General features: G+C 40.4%; 2 protein-coding genes across 3 annotated transcripts in view; both read left to right on the top strand.

Annotated features, from left to right (window-relative positions):
- The window catches only part of LOC137496961 (transcription factor IIIA-like), a 61,544-nt gene extending 44,336 nt beyond the window's left edge, over positions 1–17,208 (top strand). Inside the window, exons 7-8 of the mRNA XM_068225151.1 lie at positions 8,360–8,623; positions 16,790–17,208. Coding sequence (XP_068081252.1) covers positions 8,360–8,623; positions 16,790–17,092 — 567 coding nt within the window. The 3' untranslated portion in view covers positions 17,093–17,208. The remainder of the gene's footprint in view (positions 1–8,359; positions 8,624–16,789) is intronic.
- Positions 17,209–17,213: 5 nt separating this feature from the next.
- Positions 17,214–19,621, top strand: part of LOC136857361 (uncharacterized) — a 169,166-nt gene continuing 166,758 nt past the window's right edge. The window contains exon 1 of one of the 2 annotated variants that reach the window (XM_067135977.2): positions 17,214–17,432. The gene's annotated coding sequence lies outside the window, so the exon portion shown is untranslated. Of the gene's footprint in view, positions 17,584–19,621 lie in introns of both variants that reach the window. The other variant, XM_067135976.2, reaches the window with a different exon arrangement.

Raw genomic sequence — 19,621 nt, 5'->3', positions numbered from 1 at the left:
GCTTTCCATTTACAGAAATTGTATACATGTAGGTGGCACTTTGTCTTGATTCGCTAGCATCTGCCCCTGTTCTACGTTGAACTGGAACAAGTGACATGCATGCAATAAGGATTACCGATTGCTGATTATAGCTCCCGGCATAGTACTCTCTAAAGAGATCGTCCTTCAGTGCAGGGGTGAGTGTATCACATCCTTCATACCGGCATTTACATATTTTATTCTGTAACAATAAAACAGGAAAAATGTTTTAGTTTTGAAATATGCGCTGTAAGAGCCATCTGTATACTATTATGTTTCTTAAGTAATGGAAAAGCTTCATCAATTGGCCTCACATGATCCCACCATCAAAGCTGGATTAAACTTACACATTCAGCCACTGAGTTGATTTTTAATTTAGACTTTCACAGTCATCTGCACTTAACTGAAGCCACATTACTGTAGTGATTTTGAGCGATTACATATAAACAATACCATTATAAATGGTCCGTTATTGGACATTATAAATTTTCCAGCTAACTCATTCCTGGTTGCCAGCGTTTCGCCCTCGTGTGCTAGGCTGGGCTCATCAGTTGGTACCTAGCACACCTACCAAGACGCTGGCTAGTGCATACCGTTGAGGCCACTGCGTAGGCTAATTGTAGCCACCGGCAGTGCGAATGCACTTTGAGAGACTTTGTCTCATTATCAAAAATTGATGCCTGCTTGGCCATCAGATGATAGATGTTGATCATCTATCATACATATAAACATTCGCATCGAACTAAGTAGGCTATAATTAATAAATCAATAGAGGAATTTACGCTTAATAACGTACCTTCTACATAACCCTAACCCCATGGCACTACAGCCCTGAAGGGCCTTGGTTTACCAAGCAAGCGCTGCTCGGCCCGAAGGCCTGCAGATTACGAGGTGTCATGTGGCCAGCATAAGGAATCCTCTCGGCCGTTATTCTTGGCTTTCTAGACCGCGGACGCTATCTCACCGTCAGATAGCTCCTCAATTCTAATCACGTAGGCTGAATGGACCTCGAACCAGCCCTCAGATCCAGGTAAAAATCCTTGACCTGGCCAGGAATCGAACCTGGGAGCTCCGGGTACGAGTTAGGCACGCTACCCCTACCCCACGGGGCCGGCCCTGTTCCAAATAGTCATAGAGAAATAATGCGTTGGTTAACAATATTCTATCTCTACTTTCCAATAAGCATACACAAAACCCTTTTTAACCCTTTCCACTCGAATTATTTGTACGTCCTGATTTCTCCCAACTCGCATTTATTTCTGTCAGCATTCTTCATATTTTAAAACCTGGTGTTAAGTACTGGTTGTAACAATATATACAGGAAGAAACTACAAAATTAATGAATGTATGGTATTTACATGACACAAAATCATGTTTTTCACTTTCTTAATGGTATGTCTTGAGTGTGTGGAAGCGTTCAAGGCAAATGCTTGGATGGAGCCCTGCTTGCTTATCCAACCAGTCTGCACTAAAATAATTCTACATTTCTGCCTTACTGTTCATCCCCATGTTAATTACACCAGTAAATGCCTTCAGCTCTTCTAATGTCACAGCTTTCCAAGAAAACCAGATAGATCTCTTCTGAAGTGGAATATTTTGCTATAACTTCATTTCGGCAAATTTGTTTGTCTCATGGACAATAGAGGTTATCAGCTGATCAGTAAAAAATAGAACCGAGCTCGATAGCTACAGTCGCTTAAGTGCGGCCAGTATCCAGTATTCGGGAGATAGTAGGTTCGAACCCCACTGTCGGCAGCCCTGAAAATGGTTTTCTGTGGTTTCCCATTTTCACACCAGGCAAATGCTGGGGCTGTACCTTAATTAAGGCCACGGCCGGTTCCTTCCTACTCCTAGCCCTTTCCTGTCCCATCGTCGCCGTAAGACCTGTCTGTGTCGGTGCGACGTAAAACAACTAGCAAAAAAAAAAAAAAAAAAAAAAAAGCTACCAGTTCTCTAGTTCTATTTTAAGTCTATTGCCACAATTTATGAATACACTGACTAATGTGTAAGGAAATTTGTGTAATCCTGCATCACCCGTTCTCCGCGATCTCCAAGGTATGTTTGAAGTCACCACTGTATGACTGGGACCGGGACGAGTCAAAATACTATCGCCTCCTCCATGATTTCTTGCGATGCTGATATCAATATTGTCACTTGAATCGCTAATAGATATATCACTTTCATTGTCAGATTCAAAATTTTCATCACTTTCATGGTCACTATAAAAAAATCAGCCGAAATAGACGCAAGAATCTCAGCTTCAGTCAGACTGTGCGCCGCCATGTTGCTTCACGCGACTGCTTTCCATTGTCAAGGAAACAGAGCAATTTTGCCGAGCAAAGAAAAACTAAAACATACCCATTTGGTTTCTTTCGGTTTCCGACCTCAGGTCGACACACGAGCGGAAAGGGTTAAAATTGGCTGGGATCAGGAGTTACGAAGAAATCAGCTATGGCCTGTTCGAAGGGAACTATCCATGCAGTTGCCTGGGAAACACGGTAAACCACGAGCTTGGTAAACTTCGGCACTGGTCATTGAGAGCTTGAAAAATCGTACTCGATAGACTGACCAACTCCACTCCATGCATATAGATCTCTATTCCATTCAAGCATGCTCACCGGTTCTGGTGCTTTCCTCCCTGGAACTGCGACACCTTTCCTTGAAGTATATGCCAATCCAGTGTCCCTAAGGTGTTTGCGCTTGACGTCCTTCCATTCATTCACATAATGTTTGCGTTTCTTAGTTGAATTTTCGTGCTTTAATGCACTCATCACAAGCAAAGAACTATGCTCCGCCATCTTGGACTGGAGTTAGATCCCTTTTCTGTGCGAGACAGATGTTCTCCACCCTCTAGCATAGCAACAAGTTCCGAATTCTTCCACATGACTACGCCACTATGCAGGAACATCCTTATAGAGCCTTATTCCGATGAAATCTCACTTTTGGAAAAAATGTCGGTTAGATCCCTGTTCGGCGCATCGCTTCAGTGGAGTCTGAACAATACAATTGTGTTTATTTTTTATATACAGGGTTGTCATAATTGAATATGCATCATTTTAAGAACCTATTCTACATCAAATTTATACCAACATTACTAATTCTACTAGTTAACAAGGTAGAAAATGTCTTAAGTTGGGAAACTGAAACTACTATTTCTGTGATAGAAAATGTTAGAACAAAGCAATAATAATTTATTCAATTAGTTTTCAAGTCCATATTACATCCAATGACTCTACACATTTATATACACACTTTCTGCACACCATTTACGGTACCAGGACCGCCTCCATCTGGTCCATCATTCTTTGCAAGTCCTCCATCCACAACTCGTTATCCAAGTTGCCACGTCTGAAGTCGATTAGCACACTCTCACACGTTCTTTTTAGTACGATGGTCTGTAGATAGACCTGTAGCTGTTTGTTCACTTCCAATTTGTCCATGTGCTTCTTGAACAAGTTGGTAACTAGCCCATCCTCCCATGTTATTACCACAGGGACCATCGTCACCTTGGCTCCATTATACATAAGTGAAAGTTCGTTGGCTAGCATCTCGTACTTTCTTCCTTTAGTGGTTTCAGTCTGTTTCAGGATATTTTTGTTTGTGATTCCAACTTCAATTAATAGGATTTCATTCTTTACAAGGTCATGTATCATCAGATCCGGTTTGTTGTGTTCAATGCGAAGCTCAGTCTATATGACGACGTCTGACTTTATTCTAATCCGCTGATTGGATATGACATTTTCCACTTTATAGTTCTTTATCTTAGAATTATTCAGCCCATACTTTTTGGTGAACATGAAATGCAAGCATCTGACAATGTCGTTGTGGCATTTCTTGTAGTCCAAATTAAACATTCGTCCACATTGTGTTGCCAGATGGTCTACTGTCTTATTACCCTGGTTGCAGTGTGGGCACCTCTGGAATATACTCCCATGGCTAAAGATGTTCCTGTCTTGTATCTTACAGAACATTCCTTCTTCCTGCGGAGATATATTCCCCTTCATTAGCCATAACGATGACTGTTTTACGTCCACAAATTTCTCCTGTTGTTCACGGAACAATGTGGAATACATTGACTTAGCCATGACTCGATCCATTCGCATCTATTTTTGTTTCTGCTTAACTACTTTTACCGTTACATCATTTCCTTCCTCAATTAGGTACTTCCATTTAAATGTTCTTCAATCAGTCCAAGATGGGTTGCATTTCTTGCGATAAACTTCGTTCTTGTGTTTGTTGACAGTAATAATAATAATAATAATAATAATAATAATAATAATAATAATAATAATAATACTAATCCTTGAATCGCTACTAAGTCGTATCCGAATCTTTTTGTTTCATTTACTGTTTCTTGCATTTTTCCTGGTCTCAACATTGTTCTTACATCCCACGTTGCCATGTTTATATTCGCTTTCCTTACTCGTGTCCTTTTCCTATGCTTTTGTCGTCTTTGATTTCTGTCCGGTTTTCTCGTAGAAGTCTTCTGAACAATGCTTTCTTTACAAGGTGAGGCCCTTAACCCCACACTCAACCGTATCCACTGGCTGGGGACATTGATTTTGGAGCATCCTACTCCTAGACAGGTTGTCTTCACCACGACTAAGGAGTCCTGTCTACCCCGTCTTGTGTCCTCAACTAATTAACCCCAGTGAGGATGAGTTGCCTCATCCACCTTTTCCACCATTCCGAAGGTCTTCTTCTCTGCTGGATCCGCTGTTAAGGTCTTCACCCGTAACCCTGGGCATGGGTTCCACATTATACTCCGTGAGACTGCGTCCCCACCTGAACTTAGCCATCCTTTTACACCGGCCTACTGGAGTAGAGGATGCCCACCCCCGCAATGTGGATGTGCCAGGCATGAGTTACTCAAGTGGAAAATAGGGAAGGTGGCCCTATCTCCCTTGAGTCGGGTTAATGGTTGTGTATGGTACCACAACCAAAGGCAAGTAAGACAGCTACTATGGGATAAACAAGTACCACTCAAAACCAAGATGACACTGTATAAATCGTACTACACCCCTATCCTCACATACTTCCTGGAAACCACTACATTAACAAGAAAGGACAATTCGAAACTCCAAGCAGCAGAAATGAAGTTCCTACGCACAATGATCCAGAAGACCAGGAAGGATAAAATCAAGAATGAAAAAGTCAGAGAAGACGTAGGACTAGAAGACTCCTTACTCCAGAAGATTCAAAAGGCAAGACTGAATTGGTTTAGTCATGTGAAAAGAATGAGTGCCAATAGGTCTGCAAGAAAGGAGCATGAAAGAGGAGGAGGAGGAGAAGAGAAATCAGAGGAAAGAGACCAGTGAGTAGACCTAGAGAAAAATAGACAGACTTACTGAAGAAGGCTGTAGAGAGAGGACAGAATTTGGAGCAGATTGTGAATGAAGAATGGTTCATGGACCAAAGAAAATGGAAGGGGCTCGTATACCACACCTGGTAAACTGGAGTTGGTCAACGATGATGATGATGATGATGATGAAGCGCCTTTTCTGGAACAAGAGGTTTACTTAATGGAGTATCCTTTTGCCTCTCCTGTGAAAACCATAAATAAAGCACTTTATCAAGTTTATCGAATTTGGACACTTATGATGTTTGGCGGGTTTTAAGGGTGTCTGCTGATGATGCTGGACAAAACTGTTCGATTTTAGAACGGTTTTTCTTCCAGTCGGAAATCGTAGCTTTTCCAACACCAAACGCGGCAGATAATCTTGATGCACTCTCACCCTTATCCATCCGTTCCAGCACTTTCAAGTTTTTCTTGAAAAGTACAAGACCTGTTCTTTCATTTGCTTGCCATTTTCAAGCCGTAACTTAATTGAATTTATCACAATATAGAACTGCTAGTAAGTTGAGACAAGGACAGCACCTAACTGAGAAGGGCAGAATCGCCCAGAGACCTTCACAACTGTGGCGTGCTGCGATGAGAGTCACGTGTTCAAGTTCTGCGGCGCTACTACTGAGAGAGCGACAGAACTTTTAAATAAACAAAAACAAAAGTGTAACCCATTATCGTACTCTAGCAGTTTTAAGAGACAAGTTTTAACTGAGTTTTAGTCAATTTGTCCTCTACAGGTTCTTAACTACTGTAATTTTATACAGTATTTTATTAATACAACTGCTAAGAACGGATATTTCAAATTTTGTACTGTACTATATTGTAGAAAATGGTTAATCCAAAAATTTCATAATCCAAACAGACTCTGTCCCTATTAGTTCAGTTAAACGGGACTCTCCTGTACCTTATTCTGTGTTGAATTCTCAGTCCAAGTCTTCAACAGATCCACCATCAGCTGTCATAGGTAGTCTAGGTTGAAGGGAAGTACTATGGAAATGAGAAGTGAAGTAGTTTCCTATTTCTTTCCTCACCAAGCCAGAAGGTGATATTACATATCAGTATGCCAAGTCTGTTTGAAATGCATACACCGATCAAATCTTTGAGCAGTCAGTCACTACTGATCTGCATTTAGGGCAGTTGCCCAGGTGACAGATTCCCTATCTGTTGTTTTCCTAGTCTTTTCTTAAACGATTGCAAAGAAATTGGAAATTTATTGAACATCTCCCTTGGTAAGTTATTCCAATCCCTAACTCCCCTTCCTATAAATGAATATTTACCCCAATTTGTCCTCTTGAATTCCAGCTTTATCTTCATATTGTGATCTTTCCTACTTTTAAAGACATCACTCAAACTTATTCATCTACTGATGTCATTCCACACCATCTCTCAACTGACAGCTCAGAACATACCACGTATATAATAGAGTTTGAGGGATGTTCCACCATTCCACATTACAATGTGTTGAATGGTGGAACATCCCTCAAACTCTATTATAATAATTATATTCCATGGTTTCCCATTTTCACACCAGGCAAATGCTGGGGCTGTACCTTAATTAAGGCCACGGCCGCTTCCTTCTCACTCCTAGCCCTTCCCTGTCCCATCGTCGCCATAAGACCTATCTGTGTCGGTGCGACATAAAGCAAATAGAAAAAAATAATAGTTATACGTCAACACGGAAATGAAAATCATGACCTACGACATACCACTTAGTCGAGCAACTCGTCTCCTTTCTCCAAAATCTTCCCAGCCAAAACTTTGCAACATTTTTGTAATGCTATTCTTTTGTCGGAAATCACCCAGAACAAATTGAGCTGCTTTTCTTTGGATTTTTTCTAGTTCTTGAATCAAGTAATCCTGGTGAGGGTCCCATACACTGGAACCATACTCTAGTTGGGGTCTTACTTACTTACTTTCTTACTTACTTACTTACTTACTTACTTACTTACTTATTTACTCCATGGCTCTGCAGTCCTTTAAGGACCTTGGCCTCCTTGACCACAGCTCTCCAGTCATCCCGGTCTTCAGCATGCCTACGCCACCTCCTGACTCCAACGGTCCTCAGATCAGTCTCCACATCCTCCAGCCATCTCATCCGGGGCCGACCTCTCCTTCTCCTGCCCCCAGGGTGACCTGACAGTGCCTTCCTTGGAAGTCTTCCCTCCTCCATCCGTTGCACATGCCCCACCCATCCAATTCGTCTCATTTTGACTGAGGTTACTAAGTCCAGCTCCTTATACAATAATCCTCTTTCTTCATTTGTTCTGATTCTCCATAAATCTCCCTCCTTCACCGGCCCAAATATCTTCCTCAGTACTTTCCTTTCCCACACATTTAATCTCCTCTCTGCGGTCTCAGTCAGTACCCATGCCTCACTCCAATACATAAGTACTGATTTAATTATTGTTTTGTAGAGAGTCATTTTTAATTTTCTGCTTAAGAAAGATTACAACATGAAGATAAAGTTGGAATTCAAGAGGACAAATTGGGGCAAATATTCGTTTATAGGAAGGGGAGTTAGGGATTGGAATAACTTACCAAGGGAAATGTTCAATAATTTTCCAATTTCTTTGCGATCATTTAAGAAAAGGCTAGGAAAGCAACAGATAGGGAATCTGCCACCTGGGTGACTGCCCTAAATGCAGATCAGTAGTGATTGATACCATCAAAGCCAGGAATGAGACAGAAAAATGAAAGCAACAAACATATTCTAGCTCCTGTCAGGAATCAATGTACTCTGTTCTCACCAGAGAGAGATTTGGGCAGGACCTTATTCCAACAACATTTCCTATTACAGAGTTTGTTGTCTTTAACATTCCCAGCTTTAGGTTTGTTCATCTTGTAAACTGTCAGTATTTGTGCTAAGATGTGCTGATTAAATCAATGTAAAATACAACATGAAATATATCTTTAAAAGGATGTGCAGTAAGTTACAACTAACAGACTTTGGATGTGTGTACACAGTAAATCTTAACTGTTCCATTCTTGTTGTAGCAAAAATTGAAACAACACCTTGGGATGCATGTTAGGATGGGGATGGATGTAGGCCCACTCCCTTCGAACAAGGAGAAGGTGATAAGACAGGAGGAAGTCATATTGAGTGTGGACCCAGAGTTGAGTGAAGAGGAGGTGACTATGGAAGTAAAGCCAGAGATATCGACACCCCCTGGATCCAGTGACGAGCTCTCCGACAGTGAGCAGGAGGGGACAGACAGCAAGGAGACAGAACCATCTGAACAAGACCCCAGTTCACTGACTGTGAGTTCATTTTTATATATTTATGGATTTTGATTTTGTACATTTTATAGTAAACAAGCTTATATCCATACGTCATAGTTCATAGTGCATAGTTCATTATTACTGAGTGAGTTGGCCATGAGGTTAGGGGTGCATAACTGCAAGCTTGCATTTGAGGGGATAATGGGTTTGAACCCCACTGTCAGCAGCCCTGAAGATTGCTTTCCATGGTTTCCCATTTTCACACAGGCAATACCTTAATTAAGGCCACAGCCACTTCTTTCCCACTCCTAGCCTTTCCTATCCCATCATTGCCATAAGACCTATCTGTGTTGGTGCAACGTAAAGCCAATTGTAACAAAAATGTAGTTCAGTTTTATTGACAAATAATGTGATGTAAACTTGACTGGAATAAAAATTGATGTCAGTAGTAACCCCTGTTGACTTTTGGTTGCTTCAGACTTGTACCACTAAATACTTTCAAGACCTCATAGTTGTTCGTAGTAGCAGAATTTCAGCCAGTTTGAACGAGAATCACAGATGGTGGTGGTGGTGGTGGTTATTGTTTTAAGAGGAAGTACAACTAGGCAACCATCCTCTATATAACACTAATCAGAGGGAAAATATGGAAGGGGGCCGACACTTCGAAAAATGAAAATATTGGCCAAAGGAAAACAAGGGCCACGAAGGGCGTGAAAATGAAAGACTCCCTAGCCCTCGCAAACCTAATGGCTTCGGGGTTGGAAAAGAACAAGAGTTGACCAAGAGAGGTCAGATAGGATAGATGAAAGTGAGGAGCCTGGCACAAGTAAGTGGAAGCAATGCCAGGACTCAGCTAAGGGCCCCGTGGTCACCAACCCACACACCAAAGTTCAGAGCCCCTGGGGCCGCTTTTAGTCGCCTCTTACGACAGGCAGGGGATACCATAGGTATTATTCTACCACCCCCATCCACAGGGGGACGAGAATCACAGAATAAATTGAAGAAAATGAATATTAATTGGTAAATGTCATAACATTAATTTGTAATTAATGTAATTCTCTTTCCCCCTCCCTGTACAGTTTGAGTTTCATCCAGTTGCCTCCAGCAGAGGTGCCAACTATTACGGATTGTCCGTAATTATTACGAATTTCACCTCACAATTACAGCATTACGGTCAAGGGGGAAATTATTACGGAAAAGTGACAACACGAAAAATTAATTTTCTACAGAAACAAAAGAAAGAAGGAAAGATGTTCAATCCTTTGCAGCATTTCTGCTCAACCTCCCTCGTTTCAGTGCTTGTGAGTTGGCAATGATACTTCTATTCGATCGTCACTTCCTTTTGTTAATAGTAATGCTATTGGCTTTACGTCCCACTAACTAATTTTTTACGGTTTTCGGAGAAGCTAAGGTGGCGGAATTTAGTCCCACAGGAGTTCTTTAACGTTCCAGTGAATCTACCGACATGAGGCTGTCGTATTTGAGCACCTCCAAATACCACCGGACTGAGCCAGGATCGAACCTGCCACGTCGGGGTCAGAAGGCCAGCGCCTTAACCGTCTGAGCCACTCAGCCCGGCCTTCCTTTTCTTACCCATAAGCGTAAGGCATTCGATAATGTTGATTGGACCAAGCTATTTAAGATTCTGAAGGTGATTGGGATCAGATACTGAGAACGAATAATTATCTAAAATCTGTATAAAAATCAATCTGCAGTGATAAGAATCGAGGGCTTTGAAAAAGAAGCAGCAATCCAGAAAGGAGTGAGGCAAGGTTGCAGTTTGTCCCCTCTCCTTTCCAATGTTTACATAGTACAGGCAGTAAAGGAAATCAAAGAAGAATTTGGAAAGGGAATCACAATCCAAGGAGGGGAAATCAAAACCTTGAGATTTGCCAATGATATTGTTATTTTATCTGAGACTGCAGAAGATCTCGAGAAGCTGCTGAATGGTATGGACGAAGTCTTGGGTAAGGAGTACAAGATGAAAATAAATGTCCAAAACAAAAGTAATGGAGTGCAGTCGAACGAAGGCAGGTGACACAGGAAATATTAGATTAGGAAATGAAGCCTTAAAGGAAGTAGATGAATATTGTTACTTGGGTAGTAAAATAACTAACGATGGCAGAAGTAAGGAGGACATAAAATCCAGACTAGCACAAGCAAGGAAGAGCTTTCTTAAGAAAAAAAATTTGCTCAATTCAAACATTGATATAGGAATTAGAAAGATGTTTTTGAAGACTTTCATGTGGAGCGTGGCATTGTATGGAAGTGAAACATGGACGATAACTAGCTCAGAAAGAAAGAGAATAGAAGCTTTTGAAATGTGGTGTTACAAAAAATGCTGAAGGTGAGATGGATATATCGAATCACAAATGAAGAGATACTGAATCGAATTGGTGAGAGGAGATCGATTTGGCAAATTTTGATGAGAAGAGATAGAATGATAGGACACATCTTAAGACACCCAGGACTTATTCAATTGGTTTTTGAAGGAAGTGTAGGTGGTAAGAACGGTAGGGGTAGACCAAGATATGAATATGACAAGCAGATTAGAGCAGATGTAGGATGCAATAGTTAAGTAGAAATGAAAAGGTTAGCACAGGATAGGGTGATATGGAGGGCTGCATTAAACCAGTCTATGGACTGATGACTCATACAACACAAGCGCTGTGAAATGCATTGTGTGATTAAAGGAACTCTACTCTGTTCTTCTCCACTATAAATTCTTAAGTAATGTTGTATTTACAGAAATGAGGGCTACATTAAGCACATGTAGGTACAATGGAATCACGTAATGGTTCAGAAGACAAAAGTGTCATCACAGGGGAAAGGGTGCTTCGAGAATACCTAATCTGAAAAGCACCTGCTGGGTATGAAATAAGTTACAAAGAATGTTTTATCACTGAATTAACAGGCAGTGTGCAAATGTTATTGTGTAATATGATATACTGCTGTAGAATAGATTGCAGATGGGAAGGGAAAGGGGGGTATCATTATCGAGAAGGGAGGAACATTCTATTGACTTGACTCGAAAATTTTGCTAAGGGGTAGAGTTTGATTACTGATAACCCACTTCATAGGTTGGCACCTCTGCTCCAGCTTTGTGTCATATTGACAACCAAAAAATAAAAATAAATTAACTGACAAGTCACCACCACAAATCACTCCATTTCCCTGACTGCAGTAAATGCATGCTGTCCACATTTTTGCATCCATGTAGACTACTTCTTGGATCTATTGCCACCCAAGAACTTGTTTTATTTGGTATACCTCTTGGTGTCTCAGCCTTTATTTCTTCAATGATTCCTTAGCTGTTCTCTATTAGTTTATCTTCTGCAGATAACCAAACCATTTAAATCTAGCTTTCACATAACTTCAGAGAGGAGTTGCTCTATACGGGGGTAACATTAAGGTGCAACCAAACTTTCAGAACACATTCCTCACACGCAGAAAAAGAAAATACGTAATATGGACATGAGTCTGGAAATGCTTTATTTCCATGTTAGAACTAATTTTATACAACTCTACATAGTAGTGATAGTGATAGTTTCCCATCATGGGAAACACAGAGGAACAGAACATACCAACATATCACGTGAAACTCTTTCTTACATGTAATTTTCAAAATGCGTTCCGTTGGTATTGATACATGCATCAACCCACCATTGCATTGAATCCCGTACAAGATGCAGAGAGTCTTCATGCCTGCATCAATACTAATAGAGGGCATTTTGAACAAACAAGTGTCAAATCAAATCAAATCAAATACAGTAAAGGATGTGTAGGGACATGGCAAGGAATACAATGATAGGTTAGTTATGTTACAAGGAGATTCCCACCTTCCAATACTTGTCAGTTTCTTATAGCTAGTTTATTATTTATATAACATATTCCAGCTTAATCTCTCAGTATAATACTAAATAGAACATATTTTGTTCCAATTATGGAACATCTTCAGCTAAAAGATTTAACAAAAATTGACAAGACAAATAAAACACTTGTGATGATTATGATGATGGTGGTGGTGAGATAAAATGTTCATCCATGTTGAGTTAAAATTTTCCAACAAGTCGATGTCCAAGTTAACAAATAAAATTGACATAAGGGGTCTTTATTTTAGGCTGGAGAAGTATGTACTTGTTGAATCTTAAAGGTAAAATTAAGAATATAAAAGATTTTGTTAAAATATGATTGTCGGGGGAACTCTTGAAAACAATCATAGTTGAAGTTGAATTTAAAGTTAGACTGTTGAAATAAGTCTGAAACGAGAAAGAAATTAAGAAAGGAGGGTGGTATTTTAAAGGAGAAAACCTTGTAAGAATGTATATTGGTGAGGTGTATAAGGATATATAAAATTATTTACCTCATAGTCGGTCGTGTTGTGTTTAGCATCCTCCCTTACGCCGTGTCATCAACCAACTGAGTTTGTATGTGTGCGAGGAGCTTGTGGTAGGTGAGGGGAAGAGGAAGGAGAAGTAGGGGGAGTAGGGGAAGTATGGGGAATGCTATGTAGAGCGGAGCTAACGGAGAGGAAGCGTGTTGGATGTTTTTCCGGATCCTTTTTGATGACTTTTCTAGATAAATCCAATTTGGTAGCCTCTTCTAACAATATATTGATATTCTGGGTTATTTCATTAATATTCTGGCTAGGGTTTTGTTTCTGATCTATCTCGATATAAATATTTTCCAAAATATTCATTAATTTACCTTTATTTAACGTTTGCAAAATGCTCAAGTCTTTTTCTATTGTCCTAAAATTGTGTTTATAATTGTGTTTATATTCAGTCATATGTAGACTCATGGCTGAGTATTTTCTATGTTTCTCAGCATTAACATGTTGCTGTTATCTTACTAAGAAATTCCGTCCTGTTTGCCCATTGTAAGAATTGGCACAATTTGAACACTTAAGTTTATATATCCCCGAATTTGAATATCTGTTATCATTTGCAGTACTTTGGTAATTGAAAATTAAACGTTGATTATTGTTATTGGTGCGAAAGGCTATTTTGAAATTAAGTCTCTTGAAAATATTAGTAATCAGGTAAATGTTTCCATTATTATATGTGAAAGTGAGATTTATAAGCTGTAGTATGAAAAGGGGGAGTGGCAAAAAGGGAATGCAAGGATAGGTCATGTGATGCCCCTCTCAGAGTCTCGCCTTTTTGTCGCTCCTCTTCCCACACTGACCTGTCATTGTGTTCGCCGTATTATGTGTTCTTTTACTTTTTTTACATTGCACCGACACAGATAGGTCTTATGACAATGATGGGATAGGAAAGGCCTAGGAGTGGGGAAGGAAGCAGCCGTGTGTCCATTTCTGTGCAATTTATCCTACCTTGCAAAATATGAGGTGGACAGTCAAATTAGCAAGGCAACTCAATTTTACCAAGGAAGACAGCTGTTGTGGGATAAACAAGTACCACTGGAAGCTAAGATGATGATATATAAATCCTATTATACTCCCATCCTCAAGTATACCCTGGAAACTACCACGTTAACGAGACTAGACAACTCAAAACTCCAAGCTGCAGAAATCAAGTCCCTATGCTCCTTGATACAGAAGACCAAAAAGGACAAGTTCATGAACAAAAAGGTCTGGGAGGAGGTGGAAATAGTAGACTCCCTACTACAAAGGATCCAGAAGGCAAGACTGAAGTGGTTTAACCATGTTAAAAGGATGAGTGCAAGCAGGACTACAAGAAAGGAATATGAAAGAGAAGTAAAAGGAAAAAAGACCAGTGGGCAGACCCAGAGAGAAATGGACCTATCTAGTAGAGAAAGATGTCAAGGAGAAAGGATGAGATTGGGAGAAGGTGGTGAGAGAACAGTGGTTCATGGACAAACAAAAATGGAGGGGGCTCATACACCCGGGCAACTGGAGATGATGATAATGGTCCAACACTTCACTCACTAAATAATTTAAATATTCATTTTCATTCTCCATATATTGTACATGCAAATATTTTTTCTCTTTGCTTCCTTGGATGATCATTTTCTGTTGCCACTTGATAGCCTCAACTCTTCCTCTAATTCCTTCAATATAGCCTTTAGTAATTCTACGTCACCAGAATTTTCATTTCATTGTTCTGCTCACGGATTAGCTCTTTTATTTGTTCAGCCTGAAAAGCCTCTCTGACAGTTTCCTTGATTCTTTCCATTTCTTCACAGCCAACTGTTCCCACTGGTCCAGGATTCATTACTACACCTCCTATCACAAGTAGTACTGCCACTGCTGCTGCTCCTGTCAGAGTTTACTCATGTCAGTACATATTCCCATACCACCGCAATATGATTCCTTCATATTCTATATATTAATTTATATCGTCTTCATTCTTAGGCCATCCCACTGTCGGCAGCCCTGAAGATGGTTTTCCGTGGTTTCCCATTTTCACACCAGGCAAATGCTGGAGCTGTACCTTAACACATTGCTGACCGGATGCTTGAGCTTGTCACATACCCTGTGGACCGGACACTTTTCTACTAAGCGTACTAGGGTGCACTTGATTATAAAAATGTACATAGATATTAAACCAGTCAAGATTTTATCTTTAAAGTTGGTGGATGTGACTTTACAAAACCATCTTCAGCGTCAATGCCTAACAATCATGAATGTTTACATCGTTGTCGTCGTCAGAGTCACTTGAATAAAAAGCACACTAGGTAAATTATGGCATGTAGAGGCTTGAGTATCACTTCCACTATCACTCTCACATTCAGTTTCCACTAATTCGTTATCACTATACCCATTTGAACGATCATCGGCATATAATTCTTCTAAAATATCGTCGTCATATAACACCGTTTTCCGCGGGCGGTCCATCTTGTCATTGACTGAACCAGCAGAAAGAAAATCGACGTTTCGAAACTAAATCAAAGAATAAAAGAGGCCGTGAATGAAAGAAAAGTAGCAGATATACATCTACGATTTATTCTACTCAACGTGCAGGTCCGAAATAGTTCAATATATGGTCAAGAGATGTTACAGGAAGACGGAAAACAATGTCGTGAATAAAACCGAGATTTCTCAGGGCCCGTCACCTACTGCTGGCGAGCGTACTACGAGATTTCTCGGGGCCCGTCATCAATGTGTTAATTAAGGCCACGGCTGCTTCCTTCTCATTCCTAGGCCTTTCCTATCCCATCGTCACCATAAGACCTATCTGCATCGGTGCGACGTAAAGCAAAATAGAAAAAAAAAAGCCTTTCTTAGGCCCATTTATACAAAAAAATACTTGGATCTCTGCTACATCTACCACAGTTATGAAGAATATCAGGCAATCAGCGTTTTTATTTCTGTATTGACTACATACAAGACAATGGCAATATTATATCAACTTTCTTACTTATGAAACAAAGACTACAGTGGATGGAGCCAATTTTTATCCACACGATTTTACTGTTATCACCCTATTTTACTGCATTAGATTTTAACTACATATTTTTTGTTAAATGATCTCATACAGACTTTATAATTTATTTTTAATTTTTTTTGCTATTTGCTTTACGTCGCACTGACACGGAGAGGTCTTAAGGCGACGATGGTATAGGCCTAGGAATGGGAAGAAAGTGGCCGTGGCCTTGAGTAAGGTAAACCTCAGCATTTGCCTGGTGTGAAAATGAGAAACCACGGAAAACCATCTTCGGGGCTGCCGACAGTGGGGTTCGAACCCACTAACTCCCGGATGCAAGCTCACAGCAGCACGCCCCTAACCGCATGGCCAACTCACCCGGTGCTTTATAAACTAATAATGTACAGTTACATATGTCCTTAGCAATGCTGACGATGGCTCAAAGAGCTGAAACATGGACATCTTTTAAAATATAATATGTTAAGTAAGTCATGTATAATATTACATTATATTATATAATATTGAATAGGTTGACATTTTATATTTTAATTTAGCTATTTGAAGTTAGCAGTATATGAAGATGTGGAGACAGTCCTTTTCCTTTTGTGTTTTCATGTTTGTCCTTGGTTTCTCTTCTGTTGCTTTCTCTTTCCACACTGATTATGTTCCTCTTCATGCTTCTGTCTCTCTTAGTATAACTACTTTGTCCATCAAAATAACTTCAAAAAGTTAAGCTTAAATACATTCCATGCATTACTAGAAGCATCCTGTCTTGAACTACATGTCTATAACTTAAATCTATTCTGCATTGAACTAGTGGAAGTTGTCAGATATTAATTTTTCTTTTTCTCTACAGGAAAGTCAACAAGACGGTTTTAACAGACAAGGAGAGTTTATAGGGGTGAATGTGAAGCAAGAATATGTTGAGGAAGAGCAGCCAGAAAATTGTGAACCTCTTCCCTCTTCACCAGAAGAGGAGCCACAGAATAATACATCAAGTATAACACCTCTGCAAGAATCCACAGAAGAAAATATTCCAAGTTCCTCTAAGAAAATTTCTTCAGTTGAAAGTGTAGTTATCAAGACTGAACGTGAAGACAATGAGGACGAATCTGTGTCACCTGCTTATTTTTGTGAAGCTGTTCATGCCTGCCAATGAATGTGCTATGCTTGATATTGTAACTTACATCCTCCCGTGATTTTTCATTGCATAAAAGATTTGTTCGGTTAGGAGTGATGCCACTTCCTCAAAAAGTATTTTATACAAAACTGAACTTCCTTTAGTGCATGTGTGATTGGGTGGGGACAGTAGGATGTGTTTCTACCCTGATCAGCAGATTTGAATCACAGTGAGAAATTCCTGATCAGAATATTCATCTAAAAGTCAAGTGGTGAGAGGAAGGGTATCTGACTAAAACTCTGAATGAAAGAGGGTGGCGCTGAAGATTCTTGGAGGACTTGCTGGTGCAGCAACTTGGCTCCCTACCTAAGTGTCTGAGGTATGAATGCTAGTGATTTAAGGTGAAATTAAAATAGGACCAGCATGAGGTGGGAGGACTTGGACGCCCACCAACCAAATTCCAAATTAAGCCTGGGCATCCCACCAATCCCGTATAACATTCCTGTTCCCAGATGAAGAGTAGATAGCAGGTATGTGTTGGAAGTAAGCTTTCTTCGAAAATAAAATTCTTCTTACCAAGCAAGTTGGCTGCATGGATGAGCCGCATAGCCATAAGCTTGCATTCAAAGGATAATAGGTTCAAACCTCACCATTGGCAGCCCTGAAGATGGTTATCCATGGTTTCCCATTTTCATACCAGATAAGTGCTGGGCTGTACCTTAATTAAGACCATGGCCACTTCCTTTCCAGTCCTGACCCTTTCATTTCCCCCAATCACCAAAGACCTACCTGTGTTGGTGTGACATTAAACGCACTGGCAAGGAAAAATCTTCCACTGAATATCCAGTTTCGATTGATGCTTTCAATTGCTATTACAGCAGATGTGACAAGCTGCTGGCAAACTGGTTTCATAAAGGGCTTGCTCAAAAATGAGCCATGGCTGTTCTAATAATGGTGAAAGGTTTGAATTCGAATGTCAGCTGCTCTGTTGAAATAATCACTATCAGATGCTAACATTATTTTTGGTGAAGTAATTCATGCAGTTATTTGCGCTCCTTTCTCATTAGTGAGTTAGGAAGAAGGAAAATAAAACAGCCATCAGTCTGATTGAAAAAAGGGAGAATTTCATGATAAATGAGAATAAACAGCAAAGAAGGGCAGAAAATCTACAGTATACAGCAGACTATGAATCCAAATGATCAATCATATTCTTAGACTTCGCTATCATAAAAGACAATAAACCAGAATGTTGTAACATACAGAATATCCACAATGTCTGAAAGCCTGATCCAAAACACTTCAAACTACCTAACATAACACAAGCACTGAATATGAATATTTTAATTTATGTTATACAGACTCAAGAACACACCATACTCCACAGAAAATTTGTCATTTAATTTCCGTGTCTGGTCAGCATTTCCAAAAAACTGCAGCTGTGATGGCCTTGTTGATTCCTCCAAAAACATCTTGTGCATGGGTTCTCCAGGAGGGGACAGATAAGTAGGTTGCTTGGGTCTTGGTTAGAACCACATTCACACGAGGTGTCTGCTTTTGCTGGAATGATCCCCCATTTCTTCAGGTTGGTCTTGCATCGAGGGACGCCCCACTTTTAAGCGGTTGAGGGATCTTCATTCAGGGTAAGGTAGGTAGGTCGGTGCCAAGAGCTAGTTCTTCCTTTGGTGACAAGTCTGTGAGCAGGAGCTCCTCCATCTGTTAAGACGAGTTGTCTCTGGTATTTCCTTCAGCGGCAGAGTCCTAGTAAGGAAGCTCTTGCAGGATCTGAGGCGAGACCTTGCAGCTTGGTGACCATGGAGTGGTTGTCGATGGTCATTCTCCTGCTTTGTTCTCTAGGCATCTACAGCAGTGGCCCTAAGGATGTTGGGTGGGGCTGTTCCAACAATTGGGTACAGTTTCTGCACTGGCATTGGTTTTAGGCATCCCGAGATTATCCTTGCAGTATCGTTGACCGCAGTATCAACCTGCTTAGCATGTACTGAAGCGTTCCACACAGGAGTGGCATACTCAGCGGCTGACACACACACAACGCAAGTGCAGAAGTCCTCAGGATGTACGGCCTGGCTCCCCAGGTGCTGCCAATCAGCTTCTTAACCTTTTCACTGCCGAATTTTGATGGTCTGGTTTTTTTTAAGGAAGTAGCACTTTTACAGATACATATTTACTGATACTATTAATGGAATGCATATCGTCCCCTTAGCCCTGCAGCCCAATACAGAGCCGGGGATTATATTTTATACGATATTTTTACGTGCAGATGCCCTTCCTGATGCAAACCTCAGTTGAGAAGATAATAAATATGAAATGAATGATGGTGAATGGAACTGGGTAAAGAAGTGGAAGGAATTGGCTGTGGTTTATGAATAGGAACTGTCCCGACATTTGTTTGGGAGTGCAAAAAGGGAAACTACAAAAGAAAGCATCCTCCGGACAGCTGACGGTGAGGTTCGAACCCACTCGCCTGCCGAGTGCAGAGCTTGTCTCCATAGCCTTATCATGTTAATATGCGCGGCTACTCCACTCGGTGAAACTATTACTGAAAAAAAATTG

The sequence above is a fragment of the Anabrus simplex genome, chromosome 1 (genome assembly GCF_040414725.1).
Source record: "Anabrus simplex isolate iqAnaSimp1 chromosome 1, ASM4041472v1, whole genome shotgun sequence".
Lineage (NCBI taxonomy): Eukaryota > Metazoa > Arthropoda > Insecta > Orthoptera > Tettigoniidae > Anabrus > Anabrus simplex.
The sequence above is the reverse complement of the archived record's forward strand: the minus strand, read 5'-3'. Positions and strand labels throughout refer to the sequence as shown.